Source organism: Aythya ferina (genome assembly GCF_964211825.1).
Source record: "Aythya ferina genome assembly, chromosome: 25".
NCBI lineage: Eukaryota > Metazoa > Chordata > Aves > Anseriformes > Anatidae > Aythya > Aythya ferina.
The window spans coordinates 6,425,034-6,443,592 of record NC_140323.1 but is presented as its reverse complement, the minus strand read 5'-3'; the positions used below and the strand labels follow the sequence as shown (position 1 = coordinate 6,443,592).

At 45.8% G+C, this 18,559-nt stretch overlaps 2 protein-coding genes across 3 annotated transcripts; one reads left to right on the top strand and one right to left on the bottom strand.

Annotated features, from left to right (window-relative positions):
* Positions 1–1,588: 1,588 nt before the first annotated feature.
* PNPLA1 (patatin like domain 1, omega-hydroxyceramide transacylase) lies at positions 1,589–8,646 on the top strand (the record flags this gene model as incomplete). Its single annotated transcript, XM_084497552.1, has 9 exons — positions 1,589–1,631; positions 1,787–2,019; positions 3,085–3,150; positions 4,472–4,684; positions 5,076–5,136; positions 5,246–5,386; positions 5,690–5,789; positions 6,274–6,384; positions 6,951–8,646. The coding sequence occupies 9 exons, from the start codon at positions 1,589–1,591 to the stop codon at positions 6,952–6,954; spliced, it is 972 nt and encodes a 323-aa protein (XP_084353678.1). The 3' UTR covers positions 6,955–8,646.
* Positions 8,647–8,672: 26 nt separating this feature from the next.
* LOC311423480 (omega-hydroxyceramide transacylase-like) lies at positions 8,673–17,323 on the bottom strand. Of its 2 annotated transcripts, XM_084497504.1 has the most exons (8): positions 15,212–17,323; positions 14,294–14,517; positions 12,816–12,881; positions 12,103–12,312; positions 11,960–12,020; positions 11,241–11,460; positions 11,057–11,155; positions 8,680–9,165 (listed from the first exon to the last, which is right to left on the bottom strand). In XM_084497504.1, the coding sequence occupies exons 1-7, from the start codon at positions 15,405–15,407 to the stop codon at positions 11,101–11,103; spliced, it is 1,032 nt and encodes a 343-aa protein (XP_084353630.1). In that variant the 5' UTR covers positions 15,408–17,323; the 3' UTR covers positions 8,680–9,165; positions 11,057–11,100. The 2 variants fall into 2 exon arrangements, with proteins under 2 accessions (XP_084353631.1, XP_084353630.1); XM_084497505.1 differs by lacking the exon at positions 11,057–11,155 and having other exon boundaries at positions 8,673–9,165.
* Positions 17,324–18,559: the final 1,236 nt, after the last annotated feature.

Sequence of the window (18,559 nt, the reverse complement as noted above, 5' to 3'; positions counted from 1 at the left end):
GGTCCAGGCACTCTTCTTGGGGTCAAAATAAAGAGAAAGCAAGGAGGAAATGTAAAACACTTATAACCTCTGATGGGCACTAGAGTCACTCAGCTGGAGCTAAAAATAATTCAGAACTTGGCAAATAAATTTAGACAAGACAACAGGCTATGTGCTGCTGGAAAGCTTTCTGCCCATGTGGGGATGAACTTCCCTACAAATCAGTAAGGGCCCTAGTGCTCTCCTCTCTGGTGCAATGGGATGGAGCTGGGGCTCCCACAAGTGCAAGTCCAGCTGCTCTCACCAGTGGCATCAGCATTGGAACAGGGGGCTGCTACGCTGGGCTGGCAGGGCACTGGCCCCTTAGTGGAGATGCTCAGATGATCTTGTATCTGAAGCACTTTCTCCAGGAGAAGAGAAGATCTTTTGAGTAGTTATGTATCTGTTTGGGTTTCTAATAAGGGAAATGCAATGAGGCCCAAACCTAGCCAAGTTTCTAGCCAAGAAGAGGGGCAGAATGAGGGTTAAGGGCGTGCTCAGCCCCTGGAGGGGTGTCTTGTGCGGTGGATGCAGTTGCATGCCTGGGCTGGGTGACGAGCTCAGCACTCCCCAAGCCAGGCTGTCCCCTGCCATCCCACCGGTCACCTCTTGGACACGCGGTTGTCACCAGCAAGCTGATGCAGCAGGACAGTGATGGCACTGCATGTGGGGGTCAGCCCAACCAACCTCATGCCCTTGGCCAGAGTCCCCAGAGCTGCAGCCAGCTATCGCTTCCTGCCCAGCAGCGCACAGGTTGGTTGTTCAGGTTCTCCCCCATTGCCAGGGAGCAGAGCAGCCAGGCAGTGCCTGGGGTATCTTCAGCTCTTCCATTGTCCCTGAGGACCCTACATGAACCCACTGAGAGTTAATCATCGCACCACATGGCCTAAACATCCGCTCAAACAGTTATAACACCTCTTAATACCTGTGTTGCTCCAGTTGCCTTCAGGACACCGTCTGTCTGTCTGTGCTTTTAAAGCAATCTCACAAGACAGCACCTCTGCTCCTACAAAAGCTTGCACAGAGTCCTGGTGAGCTTGCCCAGGCATAAGGATCATTCTTTGCAGGACTGGGGAGCTGGAGAAGCTTTACAAGGCCACAGTTTATCTGCCTGAGGTGGGGTATTCCCACAGGTAACCTCTCCATTTCATCAAACAGACCAGTGCTGACCATGGGGTTTACTGAAACTCTCTTCCTCCCATTACTTCCAAAACTTCTGGCTGCTGCCCCCTCATTTGGGGCTCTGCAGTTCTCCTCCTTTAATCCAGCTTCTGGGATGTGCAAATGTCTGCAATGATTTTTAACACTGGCTGGGAGGTCACCGGGGCTCAGTTGGGTTGGGAGCCCCAGCACACTGCAGACCGGATGCCCAGCTTGCAGGAAAGCCCTGCACAGAGCAGGGATATGTTGTGCAAATCACAGTGACACTGACAACCCCACATCTGTGCTGCCTCCCCCTTTATGGGACACTTTGGAGTCTGTCCCTAACCCTTGACAGGCACTCTTCAGTGAGGATGAGGATGTCACCAATGGGGTTGTGCTCAGTAGCATGTTGTCCTTTGAGGACACCATGGGGGAGAAGTTCCTCTTTCCATCTCATCACCGTGTCCCCAGTTAGAGCAGCAGTGTCATCCCAGGGTATAGTGCTCAGATCCATGAAAATCTTGAACGGTGTGCAGTGTTAAAAATAGGATTGAAAATAAAACTCTAGGGGCAGTGGCAATATTGACTGTTTCTCTGTCTTCCCTCCCCTCTCCCCCCATATCAGATGACCTAAAGGAATTTTTCTTTGCAACTGCCAAGGAAGCCAGGAAAACCATCCTGGGCCCTCTCTCTCCCAAGTGCAGCTTGCTGGCAAATATCAGGGCTGTTTTGCAGCGGAGGCTGCCAGAGGACTCCTACCAGGTGGCTTCAGGGCGGCTGCACATCTCACTCACGCGGGTAGTGGACGGCCAAAACGTCATGGTCTCTGAGTTCAGCTCGAAGGAGGAGCTCATTCAGGTAACGGGACCCTCCTCTGATGCCCATAGGAAGACTTCTACCCATCTCTTAGGGTGGAGGTACCTAAACATTTGTGATGTTAACTGCACTATTTTCTACCCAAGATAGGAAGAGTGTCAGGAAGCTCTGCCAAAGTCATCACAGTCCCATCACCGTCAGCTCCAACAGGCTTGGAGGGAGGGAGAAGAGGGAGAAGGATGCTGTTAGGTCCAGAGCCAGCCAGGAATAAATCATGCTCTTATAGAGAAGAAGGTTTATTTCTCAAAAAAAAAAAAAAATGATGCTGGCATGTTGGCCAGATTTAAGTGCTAATGACCTTTTGCAAAGAGTGCTGTCAATGCTAACGAGACCTCTTGGCTTCCTGAACAGGTCTCTTCTTAGCCAAGTCCTGTTGGCAGTAATTTTTCTCATTTCCTCAGCACTTTCCTGGGAGGAAATATCTGGACAAAGTGTCTCTGTTGCTGAACCACAAATAGCTAATTAGCCAGCAAATTGGCTGTCAGGAAAATAATCCCAGGGTTCCTTAACGAAGCTGACCATGAGATTATGGGCTTGCTTGCCCCAGTAGAGGACAGCAGAACTGCTGGTGTTCACCCTGTGGTGCCTGCCCTAGAGGAACCCAGGGCCCTGAGATACTCATTCCCAGCTGTTGAGATTGGTAAGTAACAGTTATACACGCAGCAGAATGAAAATGCATTGTGAGGGTGTCTTGGTTTTGTCCAAAAACCTCAAGTCTGAAAAATGACCCCAAAGTTTCACCTTGCCACTGCTAGTAGAAGCATTTGGACAGTGATATATGGATATACAACTTTAATATTTCTGGCAGCTACAAAATAAGAAATGAAGTGGCATGCCCTTATCCAGAGAAGCTTTGTTGAAATTAGATGTTTTGGCCTTCTTGAAACATTTCTTTTGGGCACAGTCACATGCAAAGCTCAGGTGGTGCTGACAGCCTGGCTCCAGTTGATTTGTCAACCCTGAATTTGCAGGCACCCAGTTGAGCAGCCTTTGTTCAGGGCAACTTTGATAAGAACATTTACTTCTACAATTCATCTCCTCCTCCAGGCTCTCCTCTGCAGCTGCTTTCTTCCTATCTACTGTGGGTTCATCCCTCCATCCTACCGAGGTGTGGTGAGTGATATTTTCAAGAAAACATATGCTTGAAGCAGTATGTTCCTGGGTTTAAACTGTATGTGCCCTCCAGCAGGGATGGATGTACATGTCTAGGCATCTTCTTCTGTTAATAGAGGATGATAAAGCCTTTTAGCATGCTTTTCATACCGTCCCATGATTAGCTAGGGTGAATGGCAATCTGGAGAGCCCCCTGATGCTTTGCCTATGGACAGAGCCTGGATAACATCTTGCCTCACAGGTCTCCAGAGAGAGATGAGAGGACGCCCACACTTTGGACTTTGACATGCAATCCGGTCACCCCGGGCAGGATCTGTCTGCAGCACACATGTCTCCATTCACTCAAGTGCAGACTTGCATAGATGAAATATCAAAAGTTTGTGGGAGGATCCTCCCTCAACCATGTGCGCATTTATCTGCTATGAAACACTGCAGTGAAGTCAACAGATTTGGTCTGTCTTCCTGCTAAGCCTCAGTGAAGGAGGAGCACCACACCTTGTGTTCTCTGTGCAGCATGGCAGCGGACCACAGAGCAGTTAATGCATCACGACACATTTGCGTGTCAAAGCCCACGAAGTCATGATACTCGGTTTGCAGTTGGTTTTAAGCCAGGGTCTTTCTTCAGCTCTTGTTGATCTGCACTTACTGGTCCTGCTCAGTCCTCGGGTGTCCATGGCTGCCTGTGGCCAGGCCTCCAGAGCTGACCCAGGCTACAGAGCTTTTACACAAAGCGTACAATGTGTGCAGGACCCAGAGCCTGGTGATGTTGCTGCATGACGGTTGGACTAGATGATCTTGTAGGTCCTTTCCAACCTTGTGTTTCTATGATTTCATGAGACATCTTTGAACTGGTATTTCATGAGCCTATAATTTGATATGCTGCAGTCCTTGTAACCTCACATCCCACCAAGATGAGCATTCAATTCAAGTTCCTTTTGGAATACAATGAATAACATTTTCCTTGCCCAGTGAGTAATTCTCCAGGGATTTGCAGGCAGTTATTAAATGTGAGCACCCTACAGATTGGGCTCACAGTAACAACAGAAAAAGACCAAACCTGAGATTCAAGACTTTAAATTTATATGACACTGTATGATTTCTTAACAACTTTATAAATCTTTATGAACTAAATTAATAATTTTTCCGTTTTAAGAAGTGCTGTAGATTATACAGCACCTGGCTGGGGTGAGCAGGGTGCTGTGAGCAGGGCACCCAGCAGAAGGATCTGGCAGATGCTCGCATCTAGGTGAGGTGATGCTACCCTCACACATGTTTTGTAGCAATCCTTGGAGCAAATCCTGCCTCTGCTCTTCCCCTTCAGCGATACGTTGACGGAGGATTCACAGGTCTGCAGCCTGTCTCCAGCTTGGAGGAAGCCGTGATCACTGTGTCCCCATTCACGGGAGAGCTTGATATCTGTCCACGGGACTGTCCTGCCATCTTCTACTGTTTCCAGATCTTTAATGGCAGCATTCAGATCTCAGTAGAAAACCTGTGCAGGATCAGCTATGCCCTCTTTCCACCTAGCACCATGGTAAGTCCACCAGGCCCTCCTCCTACCTTTCATTTGGTTAAAACAAATTAGTGCTGGATCTGCTTTCCCAAGCTTTATGGTTCACATCAGTCTCCATCATTAATTAATTGGATTTCATGGGAAGGAGTCAGACCCTGACTACCTTGGGGCAGTCCCCACTCCTTTTGCAGTGTATTTTTAGTGGACACTGCTGATGGGTGACCAGCCTGGGACAGGGTCCCGCCTTGTTTGACAGCCTGCAAAGGACCAGTGTGTTGGTGGCTGGAAACCACCCAAATTCCCTCCCAGATTGTCACTCCCAACCCTCCACAGCAAAACAGCTTTGCATACATCCTGCCCCTCCATCCTGAAAGGAGAGCTCTTTAGTGACCTCTAGTGTTTCTCTTTGCAGATCTTGAACGACATTTTTTCCCAAGGGTACCAGGACACTGTGCTTTTCCTATGCAGGAACAGTAAGTATTACCCCAGGACCCGAAGAGCAGCCTAGAAGCACGACCTGCTCAGCAGAGCATAGCCAATGCAGTTGGCCAAACATCAGGCCTTTCTTTTCATGGCTCACAGATGCCTTTGGCTTTAACTACTTTGACGGCAATTTCCGCTTTGCCAGCATGTGTGGGAAGAGCGACTTTCCGCAACCTAACGGGATGTTGAACAGCCTGAGCAAAAGGGTGCCACAGTACCTGGTGCCACACTTCCTTCCAGGTAGAGGATTCAGGGTGCTGACCTTGGGTTTTGGGGGTGGCTGAGGCAACTAAACACTTTAAGGGGATCAATATTATATTTAAAGCATTAATGAGATTTTTATTAGGGTAAATATACCTATAGCTGCAGTAGCCATTGCAAAGAGGCTTTGTAAGAGTGGCTCAAGCTTGATCCTGGCATGGGCTCGGTACATATGGGCTGAGCTGCAGCAAGAGTGGCTCAACAGGAGGAATTGTCGCCTTTATTGGGTTATTTCTAATGACTGGTCTTTATTTACTTTGGTGTTGTCACCTATGGGAGCAGGCCTGGCTCGGTGGAAGAAGCAGGAGATGTTCAGACTGCAGGATCCACTGTCAAAGGTCCTGTTGCAGCCATACAAGCTGCCGGCGTTTGTTAAGAAGGGGTAAGACCATCTTGATAAAGGCATCAAAGCTGAGACTGATAGAGAAACAACTGGTTGTGCCTTCAGCAGTGGCAAGAAAGGCTGAAGGGATATAGTGCCAGGTTAGCTCTGGGCAGAAAGGCACCCCTGCAAGTCCACTGCTGGGGTGTATGACAGGCTGCAGTATCCTTCAGGTGACAGCTCTACAGGAAACACCAAGAGCAGCCTCCAGGGCAGTGCAGGCTGGCAGCAAGTCCATGTTTAACTATAAACCAGGGCAAGCTGATGCACACCCACTGCTTTTGCAAGATAAACTTAGCAGCAGCTCTTTCCTCTTCAAGAAATTTGGTATTCTCTGATGCCAAGCCCTGAGAGAGTGGGTGCAGCAAGCATAGGATTAATTGGGTATGGAAAAGAGAATCACCATGTGCATTTGCTGTTAACTCTCCCCCTTTCGCTGTACTTACCAGACCTTAAACTCCACCTGCTTATTTTGCTTTTGCAGGCTGAAGCAGCTGTGGAAGCTGCTGGAAGACATCGTCTCCCTGGCAAAACAGTTCCAGAAGCTCCTCCAAACTGTGGTGCCCAGCTTGCCTAAGAGAGCCATGGCCAGGGGGTGAGATGCCTGGGCAGAAGCAGGGCAGGGTGCAGGGCAGGGAAACCCCAGGGGAGCTCACCCATGGGTCACTGAAGATGAGTCTGGCTAAAAATTCCAATCTGGGGTACTTCATCTTTAAAGTATTGTTTACCCTGGGATGCTGTACTATTTATTCAGTAACATCTGAAAGAAGCTACAAAACAGCACAGCACTGCTTCCCTATGGCAATGTATTCCAGAACATTTATATGCTGGGCTCTGTCCTAGGAGGACACATGAAGTGTGTCCACAAAAAACCCGACTAGCATTTTGGCACTGAACTCTCCAGTATTCAAGGCAGTTAGCTTGCCAGAGACTTTTTAGCTGTGCCTACCCAAAGCCTACTTCCAAGTTACTTTGCAGGCAGCTGGAAAGGGACTGGCACAGAAAGATTTTATCCTACAGGCAGCTATTGCTGTGCGATTCCTCATCCAAGAAACAGTCCTTCAATGTCAGACATCCCTGTTTTTTATTTTTTTTATTTTTATTTTTGTCCATGATGGTTAACTGACCCTGGCTCAATTAATCACCCACTTGTTCCCTTAGGTAACCATCCCGGATGGACCCTGGGGTTCTCCAATGCCAAGTAGTTTTCCATCACAGGAAGCAGTGGGTGACACCAGAGATTGTTTCACATGGCTGCATGTGGAGTTTTGCAGGGGTGGCTTTTTCACTTGGGGAATTGGGCTGATTTTGTTTCTAGAGTTATTGCTGCAGTCTCCCTATCCAGGCCTGACCAGCTTTAACATGATGGCCAAGGAAAAGCACTGCAGTGTTGCATCTGCAGCCAAACCACCGGCTGCACAGGAGGGATCCAGCATCTTGACTTGCATGTATGTATAGGCCAGCCACCGTTTTACCTAACCACTGACCACAAAAAGCACCCCTCTCCCTTTTTTAATCCAGATCGCAGGACAGGCATTTGCCAGGAAATGTTACATTTTAAATGCATCAAAAACTTTCAAACTTTCTAGTTTCCTGAAATTATTTTACCAACTACCTATTCTTGAGCTCCAAATGCACTTGGAGGCCTGCTTTTCCTGCCAGTGGATGTAGGGGAACCTTTGGACCACATTAAATTTGCATCAATTAAGAAGGAAGGATGGAGAAGCCTAACAATTAACTCTTCTTCTTCAAAGCATTGCAGTCCTGGAGACTGTATCTATTACACAGGGAGAGCTGACATTTCACAAATACATTAGTTCTTTCCATCGTTCTGTCATTTGCTGATACAAGCAGTGTACAATCTAGGCAAACACACCTCTTGTTGCTGATCTGTATGTAGAAAGAATTGGCAGCACTCATTTCAAACACCTTTTGCACATCAGATGCTGATGGATTGGCTGTATCCCCAACCAAGTCTCCTGCATTTGTTGGTTCCTGATGGGCAGTGAACAGCACAATAGCACAAGCTGTTTATTTGAATAAACAGCTTGTTTAATTGCACAAAGGGAAATAGTACAGATGGAAGTTTCATCCAAATAGCTCTGGGGACTGCAGGCTTGAGTGTGGGATAGCTATAGGCTGCATCGATATAAACAGATTCTAAGCTAACTATGACTGCACAGTGAAAGATTAATATAATTACATTCTGCTATCTCTGCTTGAAATCAAACCTGGAAATACTATATATGCAATGTGCACCTCTGAGCTTGCTAAAAGAAACCTGGGTGCTTGTTTTCACTGGATCCATCAAACCCTGTTCCTATCTCCCTTCTGTACTGGACAGATTTATGTAACTCAAGCCCCTCAGCTAAAGCTGGGATGCTTGAAACCAGCTCATGAACTATGACCATCTACCCCACCACAGGTCAAAGCAGAGGTGGGACAGAGACACCCACCACTCCCAGGCAGGAGCAGGGCTGGTCAGCCTGTCATCTGCTTTAGCTTATACTACACTTCTGCATTCCCTTCCAGGCAGACAGCCCCACTGTGCAACAGCCTTTCTCCTGGTCTCTCTAGCAAGTACCACCACCCTTTAGCAGGATAGGATCATTTCAGTCAGCCTCAGACAGTTACTGTATTTCTCACTCAAATGGGAATTAAAATCCCCCAAAGAAAACTGTCATATAAGAATTGGATATCCAAATCCACCAAGTTTGTCTGCAAATCTTAGCCACCAAACAGGAGCATAGCTTGAAGGGGCAAACCTGCCCAAGTTATGTGGTATGGTGCTTGATCAAATAGAGCTAGCAAAACTTCAGGAATTTTCTATTAACAAAAAAAAAAAAAAAACAGCCTGCAGGGAACATCTTAAACAGAACTCCCATACCACAAGCCTGCAGATGTGTGTTAGGACCTAAGTAGTGACTCATCATACATATCAGCTGCTTTATGCTTTATTAAGCCTTCATCTTTTCAAGTAAGCACATCTGGTGCTGTCTGCTCTCCACAAGCTTGGGGCTAATGGCACAAAGGAGTCTTTGCAAGGGGCAGAAGCAAAGTTTGACATTTTTTTGAATCATCTCATGCAGGAGCTTGTTTCAAGCTGGGAAAGCCAGATGCACTCCCTTCAAACCATGCAGCAGCTTCTGTATTTCTCCTGAAACAGCCCTGTTCAGGTAGGGTAATGAGGCCTGCGGGGATAGGAGGAGTGCTGTGGCCCAGCCTGTGCTGGTGACATTATTGCCAGTGTGTTCTTCAATGCATCTTGGTGTGTGTCAGCAGGCTGGGTTGCAAGTTGCTCTCTTCTCTTTGAAACATAAACTGGGGTAAAAGGCAGCAGATGCATTAGGAACGATCTTCTGTAGCTGGCAAGACCCTAAAGGGAGTAAAACCACATTGATCAATCTGACTGACTCTTCTGTGACAAACTGGATTCAAATACCTGATAGGGCTGCTTCCTTCCCTCCTGTTATCTCCAATGTAATTGGATAAGCATGTTTTGAAATGCTTAAAACAATGTCCCCATATTGCTGTTCTGCTGCTTGGATTAGTCTACATTGAATCCCATAGAGATATGAAGCCCAAGGTAGCTCTGATGAAGGTTTGGACACAATCCAAGCAATTAGGTACTTTCTCTGAAGCTAGATCCCACCCTAGATCCAGAGAGAGGGGAATCTTGGGGCCTGATCCATGCAACTGAACGAAAAAAAAACAAACGTGTCCTATCCTGTGTCTCAGGGTTTTTGCTGCAGATATTTTATCGTGAACTGACTGTTTCTATGTTAGATACTAAGGGCTTCAAAAATGTCCTGCTGGGCAGATGGATAAAGAGGCAAATGTTTGTGATTAACTCACTAATCTACCCTGAGCTTTGCTCCTGTGCAAGCCTTACAAGAACAATAGTCCTTTTGGAGCTCTTCTGGCTTATTCAGGAACACAGTTGAGAGTTGTGTGCAGGTTTATACCCTTGCTTATTTAGTTATACTAATGACCTTACAGTGTTGTACACATAGACAATAAAAAAGTCTTTTTCTGGCCTAATCAGGGCTTTTCCTTCCCAGACATGAGAAATCTGAGGCACTTCTCCCCAGGAGACTGAGAGCCCTTACTAATGTCTTGGTTGTTATGTGGCCTAACAAGTAAGTCTTGATTCCTACCACAGGTGATCTTAGGTTAGTGAAAACTGTTACAGCCCAGCTGCTGGCTTGGGGAAAGCTCATTTTAATTCCTACCCTCAAAACTAGAGACAAAGGAATCCCTGATTGTCCAGACCCTGTCCAACCTCCAAATAAACCTGTTTGCTATTCTGCTACTTTCAAAAGCTACATGTAGATCAGACTGATTGAGATAAACAAGCAAGCATGCAAACTATTATGCATTTTCACAGTAGGACTCTTTCCATTGGTTGAGTTGTCAGTACTTTACACTGGTTTTCAAATGAAATGTCTTTTTTGCTTTCATTTAAGGTTTTGCATTCGTTTTCCAAGGTTTTAATTTTAGATATGGAATGGTGAGGGCCCTGTTTCCCTCCCTCTGTATTTCTCATCTGGTGTGGTCCTCCTAGGTGTAGAAGCACTATATTTGTATCTTTTTTCATTTTTTTTCTTCAATGTATGTGGTAACATCTTTCCATGTTGGAAAAGCTGTGTAATTTCCCCTAAACTGGCAAACTTGGAAATGCTGGAAGACTCAGAAAAAAACAAAAGAAATAATAAAAGGAAAGAGCAATGATGCACCCCAGTACATTACTTCATTGTATTCTGCTAGTAACAAAAAGACAAACTGGAATTTGAAATGTTTAGAGTTCAACAGTTTTCCATGTCAAAACTGAAATGTGATTGAGCATTATTTTTGCACAGGATTTCAGAAAACTAGTTCTGGGTTTAAACTTGGCTTATTTTGCTTAAAACCAACTCAGGCAGAGGCTTATCTGCAGCTCTAAAAATCTTTTCTTGCACATAGTTGCATGCTGGAATAATTAAGTAGAAATTTTGGTTTGACTGCCATAGCAAAGCCAGCCCTAACTATTGAGACATACTGCTCCTTCCCTTACCCTTAATGAAATGATGTGTGGGCAGAACCAGTTATTACCTCACAGTGTAAGTCACTTTCTTATAAGAAAGAGCTACTCCTCCAAAGGGCCTTTCTGAGATAGCCACGGACTAAGATCTGTACTTCATCTTTGGGGGAAATGATAATGTGGGCAGCTGGGAGTTCAGGTGCTATTTATCAGAAGTCTGCTAGGGAGAAGCAGAGGAAACATGTACCTGCTCTCAAACTTCATCCAAAACAAGCTCAGCACAAGGCTTCACTAATATCCACTGAGGGGAATCTCTCCCTTTCCAGATGTTTTCACCTCGTTGAGCCTGTAAAAACCCAAATAACCTTCTAGACTGGGGCAAGTGTCACATAATGAAAATTGATGGGATAAAAAAGGGGTTGGTCCTCTACCTTTCTGATGGTTGCAAAGGGTGGTTTGGGTCTTCTCCATCTATTTCTTGTGCTGTCTGAATGCTTAGTATGTTCTCTTTGGAGATGTCCTCAGGGTCTGTGGCCCTGGAGTGAAGTATTCTTGCTTCTGGCTTCCTGTGCAGGGTCCCTTCACCTTTCTGACACAATTCCTTGTCCAATTGTTTAAAGTCCTCAGCAAGATAATTTATACCAAATAAACCTGGAGGAAGAGAAGACAGTTCTCACAGGTTATGGGTCAACTCCAGCAATGCGAGGCATGACCACAGGCAACTGGAAAACAAGAGGACTGATGACCACAGTGCATAGTTAATCTGAGTTGGGTTTCTGGGTCAGGGACCACCAAACAATTTTGTTTGCTTTGTGCATCAGTGGATGATAAGTCTCACACAAAGCACCAGAGCCCATGTTCCTCATGTCTAGGTCATCAGGACCGCTGTTCCCTGGAAAACTCTACCATTCCCAGCATGGCATAAGAAGAGAGGTGACCTAACACCTTCAGAGGGGAAGGAGTAAACAGGGAGCTTCAGCACTGGACACAAGAAGGCTGGGACTCAAGTAATCCTGTCAATGTAGAGATGCTGGAGTCTCTCCTCCAGTCGCTTTATATGTGCCAGCAGCATATCCCTTACCCTCTGTCGGAAAACCATCCCTTTAAGAGAATCACCTGACCTACCTGCTCCTCATTCCCAACCACTTACTCAGGTTTTTTAAGAAGGTGACTGTGTCCTGGTAGCCATCGGCATAAAACTGGTCACAAACCTGCAGGGGGGAGGTAGCAGTCAGGACAGATGAGCTAGCTATAGGGGCCTCATGGCTCTGGGTACCTGTAGAAGTAGCTCACTTGCTTTGTAGGGCACTGCAAAATACACAGGAAACGGTAGATATTTTTTTTTGATATCTGAAAAATACAATCAGAGATTTGGAAATTGAAGAAGGCAGCTGGGCAATCTTTGGGACAGATGTCATATTCGCCAGCAAAAGCAGACACGGTGATCATGGTCTGGGATGTGAAGTTGGCCTTCCACATGCCAAGTTCCCCATCAACGTAACGCTAGGAGAGAAAAGAAGAAACCCTGAGCCACCTTCTCCGAGAAGGGAGAGCTGTGTCACATACATGCATATGGCACTTCTTCCCCACCCAGTCACAAATAGGCCTGAGGGATGGGGGCTGTGGAGGTCTCCCAGGGAGCACTGTCCTTTTCACGTGCTCCAGGTCTACAACTACCACATCCTGTCTCCCTGTAGAACATTTATTCTTTAACAGATTATTGGGAAAATGTAGCAGAAAGACACCACAAACCCCAAGGACACCACAAGCTACCCAAGGGTAGCTGCTTTTGTGAGGAGGTCATTTGGGTCTGCAGCGTAGTCAGGTAGTGGGGCACCAAGGTTCAGCTCTTCCCTCTGCAGATGCTGTGTGCACAGCACTAAGCAACTTTGGTGGCAAACACTGGGGTACAAATGCACCTAATGCCACCAATGGAAGAAGGACACAGGTGAGATGGGCCCTTGGCCTGACCCAGGACATGATCTCAGGACCACAGGAGTACTCACCACCCCATGGTACAGAGGAGGGAGAAAGCCAAAACACAAAGGGACGAAGCAGCTGCATAACAGGGCCTACGGGAGAGAAAAGAAGTACATTGGTGGGCAAAGAGTCATGAAAATGTCTTGCCTTTGGAGACAGTGGCTCATCTGTGGATACTGAAATGAGACCCATTGCTTGGTCACTGGGTACCACTGACTGTTGCAAACCAGACCACAGAGGATATCCACAGCCAGGGGCAGAGAAGGAGGAAGGTAACCTGCGAAACACCTTATTATGCTCCCCATGTATGCAGGCCTTCAGATAATTCAGCCAGGAATCAAAAAGGATCATTTTTGATTGTTTTCAGCTTGCCACCCTGTCTGGTTTCTGTATTGGGTTTATGTGGCAAGGTTTTGGTACTGGGGGGCTGCAGGGGTGGCCTCTGTGAGAAGAATCCAGAAGTTGCCTCATGTGAGGTAAGGGCCTGCTCCAGCCAGCTCAAAGAGACCTGCCACGGGCCAGAGCCAAGCCAGTAAGTGATATTGTTTGCACCTCTGTGAGAGCAGATTTAAGGAAGGAGAAAAAAAAAAATAAAAATAAAAATAAACAAAACAAAACTGCTGCACCACAGAAGCTGGGAGAGCAAGAAGTGAGAAGCAGCCCTGCAGCCCCCAAGGTGAGTGCAGCAGGAGGCCAGGAGGTGCTCCAGGCAGGCAGCAGCAGCTCCCCTGTGGCCTGTGGAGAGGCCCCTGGTGGAGCAGGCTGTCCCCCTGCACCCATGGGTCCCACATGGAGCAGATCTCCACGCTGCAGCCTGTGAAGAGGAGCCCAAGCAGGAGCAGGTGATCTGGAGGGAGCAGCCACCTATGGCAGACCCGTGCTGGAGCAGTTTGCTCCTGAGGGATGGACCCCGTTATATGGACCCATATGGGAGAAATTCTTGAAAAGCTGCTGTCTGAAGGCAGCCCCCACAGGCTCAGTTCAGGAAGGATGGCATCCCTTGGGAGGGACCCCACGTGGAGCAGGGGGAGCAAGAAGAAGCAGCAGAGACGAAGTGCTAGGGACTGACTACAGCTCCCATTCCCTGTTCCCCTGTGCTGCTCAAAGGAAGCATGTAAAAGAGACTGGATGGGGGGAAGGTGTTTTTAGTTTGTTTTTAGTTTCTCACTGCTCTAACTTGTTAGCAATAGGTAATAAATTACATTAATCTGCCTATGACAAGTCTGTTTTGCCCATAATGATAATTGTTGAGTCATCTCCCTGTCCTTATCTCAGTCTTTAAGCCCTTTTCATTGTATTTTCTCACATTTTCTCTTTGAGGAGGGGAAATGAGATAGCGGTTGTGGTGGAGCTCTGCTGCTCAGTCAGCAAAATCACCACAGCTTCAGAAGGCAGTGAGGACAAATCACAGCAAAGAGTCAGGCTTCCCTTGTGGATGCCCGTAGGGCCAAGATAAATCACACTCAGCCTCCCCTCTCCCCTAGGGGACCTGGGAGGCTCTCACCTGAATGAGGTCCTCCTTTGTGGCAAATTCCGAAACTGTCACGCTTCTCCAGTCATGTACGCGGGTGAGGATAACATGTAATTTCCCAGATACCAGCTGGTGGGCATTCACAGGCAGAAATTTATTTAAGACATCCTTTAGGACATGAGGGATTTTCCCTCGAGAGGATAAAAGCCCTTTGAAACAGTATATATCACCGCTGATGAACTGCTTCTGCAACTCATCTAAAGCCAAAACAAAGCAATTATTAGCTATTTATTTTCTCAGATATATTTCCACCTGGAAAAAGGGCATTTCACCATGCTGTTAAATACTGATAAAGAGACACTGTCTTCAGTAGGCCTGAAGCTCTCATGTGTGGACCCAGATTTTCCAATAACTTCAACATTGCAAAAAGCAGAAGTGTTTTGTTTTCTAATCCCATCTCTCTATTTCCTCCATCTTAAAATAAAATTTGGAGATATGGAAGAAAACCTTGTTTGCTCTATGTCTTAGTGTATTTCTGAGTTCTGTGACTATAAATTTCTTTTTAATTCATGGGACAATAATACTGATTCTCTCCATATTCAGTATTTTCTTTCCCCTCTGTTTTATGAATCTATCAAAAACCCCAAACATTATGCAGGGCACTTTTATTTCTTATATTAGGTAGACTTATCATTAATTCAAATTAATAAGACTCAACGACTTATTTTATAACTATACCTTGCCTATTTTCTCTGTGCTGGTTAATTTTTCCATGTCTTTCAATCTTAAAGAAGTAAACAAAGTAAAATTCTGAGGAATTAACTACCGTAAAAGTCTGAGGAACTAACTGCTGATTAAGGATAACAATTAAAAAAGATCTTTTGCAGCTCCAGCATATCTAGACATTTGATCTCTCTACACAGAGAATAAATGAAAGTGCATATCCCTTACCCATATCGCACTCGCACAATACCGATGCAGCTAAAATCGATCCTGAAGATGCCCCATAGATCTTGGATGCAGATTTCAGTATCTCAGGTGACAATTCCTGCAAAGCCTTTAACACTCCAGCTTCATACACTTGCATGAAACTGCAGCCTCTCAGCAGTAAAGAGAAAGACCTCCTCTCGTTTCTCTTTATCTTCATTACCTCTTCTGACACAAAATGCTCAAGTCACAAGAGAGCAGCTGCACTGGATAGATTCACAAGTCGCTCCTAAAGCCAGACAATGCTTGGCTGTTCCCAGCCTGCTCCTGTTTCTGGCTGTTTCTGGCCACACTCTTGGTGTCTTTTTATCTATTTGACAGAGATCTCAAAGAGAAGTGTCTATTGAAACAACAAAAGTGGGCAGAACAGTGTGACGTGATGATGTTTTTTAATACCTAAGGCCACTCATTAAAATAAATGAACTGTGTTGCGATATGTTTCTAAGAAAGGTGTGCATTGAGCTGCTGGGTAAAAGCCCCAGGCAGTGTGGAGGGCCGCATGTCTCCAGGGAAGCAGCCTGGAGGTCAACAAAGGCTCATTTCTGAGCCCTCCAGAGAGAAAAGCTGATTCTCTAAAATAGTGAATGGCGTGAGTGGTACCATGGGGTCCTGGCCCAAGTTTCCAGACTATTGGTAGGTAGGAAGCAACAAATATTCCCTGGTATACAAGTGTCTTGCAAGATGCTACTCAAAACTGTCTCATCCCTTTTGTCACAGGTTACCAAACCCTGTCATAGGGAGTAGAGAACTTGCAGAAGGTGATTGGATTATGAAATAAATCACAATTCAAGTTGTTTTCCTAGTTCCACAATTTTAGGGTTTTAGTTTACTCACAAATGCTAAAAATTCAGAGTACATGTAACAAGCCCTGGCTTAATCTGCCTCCTAAATGGCTGAGGTTTCGGTAGAGCAATAAGTCAATAAAAAAGTAAAAAGGGTGAAAAGGTCTGACAAACACGGTGCTCTATTGATTATCCACCCAGGAATAATCCACCAAGGCCTTCTTAGTCTTGCAGCTTGGTGACATGTTGCAAAACTACTGTGTGGAAAAGCAGCACTGAAAGCTGGGCAAGAGCAGAGGCAGCTGTCCAACAAATAACAAAATTTGGACATGTTTCTCCCCAAGACGCATGACGATCTATACAATGTCTTTGTAAAAAAAGCTTCCAAAACCACCTAGGAGAGGTTTGTTTTCTTTTTGCTGTGTGTTAATGTAGCACTTTTAGTTTTGTGTCTGGGTGCAGACCTGATCTATGTAAGGAGACCACAAAGCAACCCTCGTGTCAGCATAGCAGCTAACAGGGCTATTGTCTGCACTAAACCCTAAACTTCTGTCTGAGCACCATTGGCACAGTGTTAATCCAGCCCCAGTTCCACATGGGAGCCGTGTGTGTCACCACCCAGCTCCACCCAGCAGCCAAGCCACTAAGCTCCTTGTACACACCTTTATGAGCATTGCAAATCCCAGTGTTGAACTGCAAAGGGAAAAGAGCGAAGGAAAATTGGAATTTTCAGGATGACAGGAATAAATATACTCTATGTCTAGCCAAAGAGAAAAAAAGTATGGGAAATAGTTATCTGTCTACCCTTTAGTGTAACCTCTATGAGAAGAGTCAGTTTCAGATGGTGCTGTTTATCAGATACAAGAGGGATTTGGAGTTTGAAATCCACTGGTGAGCCATGTGCAGAAAGCTTTTGAGATTAAGAAAAGTGACATGCAACTTTAGGACAGGGTGGGGGGTGGGGGAATAGCTCCAGCCTTGCAAAAGCACTAACATTGCCATTGCTTCCAGACCTGGGTTCAAGCCGTTCTCCCCTAAGTCAGCAGCATGGATAAAGAGCTAGAAATATGACATATTACCACACTACTTTACAAACACAGCTAGACAAGTATATTGCTCAAATCACAAGCCAAATGCACAAATCAGGCCACACAGACCACATTTTACTCAATCACATTTCTGCATTATTGAGAAATCTTGTAGATCCATTTGTTTTAACTTCTTATCCAGTCTTGTAGAACAAAGTAAACAGCATTTACAATGGAAAAGTAGAGGAAAGGCACGTCTTTACCTTTTTACTCCATCAATAGCAGGTACTGCCACCTCTCTTTGTCTTTCATAACCTAAGACTGTCATTGGTGGCTTCCGAAAAGAGCAAGAATTAGTAAAAAAAAAATAATAAATAAATTCAAGACTGTTTACGCAGCCCTGGGTGTCAGAGTGCAAGGTACCTAGACCTCATCAGTGAGGCTGTCAACATAGGCAAAATCCAGGTAACCTATAAATAGCAGCAACCCAGATAGAATTACTGTTACATGACAGATAGTGATTGAGAAGTCCTGCTGTGGAAGTGCAGAAGGTACTTCATGGCCACTCTTTGCCTGGCAACAGGACAGGATGCAGACTGTGTACATCTCTGTGTGATTTCCTGAGTTTTAGGCCCATTGTATTTTACCAGGCCAAATGCCCTCATGCTGCATGGCACATGCCATGTCTTCAGCATGGGGTGAGAAACAGCTCCTAGAAGAGGAACCTTGTTCCTTTGCCTCTTCATCCCAGCTTTGGGGACGAAGCCAAGCCTGGCATTGAGCAAAGCAGCCATCCAGGGTGTGCCAGTTTGAAGCTCCTCTTCAGGTAGACAAATGGAGAAGAAATAAATGTGCATTCATGACATGAATGACAGTGGCAATACACAAAGTAGGATTTTTTCCTATGGTGTTAAAACTAATTAGAAGCCCACCCAGCAGCCTACCTATAGGCAGGACACAGCAGGGAACAGGCTGACGGGTGCCAAGATGTTATCTTGGCTCCCCAATGTGGCATATTTCAGAACTTAAGCCAGAGCAAAATGTTTCTTTCACAGATCTTCTGTAATGAAAACGTGACTTTGTGGCTGCGCTGTTCTGGGAATCCAGTGGTGTTCCTAACCCATACATGGTTTCTGATGTGCAAGTCATTTCAGGAAGAAGATTTTGAGGAAGTAATTTCTGTAAATTTCTGAGGGCCAGCGAAGCACTTGAATCGGATGTATGGTTTGTCAGACTTTAAGCATTAGCACATGATTTGTCAAATACGTTAAATGTACAGCAGATGAGCCTGTACTGCTGTACCTTGCAGGATTTAACTAGCTGTGAGCTGTAGGTGCATTGCTTCCCACAGAGAGCATTGGATGTCCCGAAACATTGACTGCCACTGAGAAAAACCAGAAAAGCCATATCCTGAATGTTTTTTCTGTAGGCAATATATGACACATACTCACTCTCCTTATACAGCATTGTCCAACTACTTTAAATTCATCATCCTGGACAAC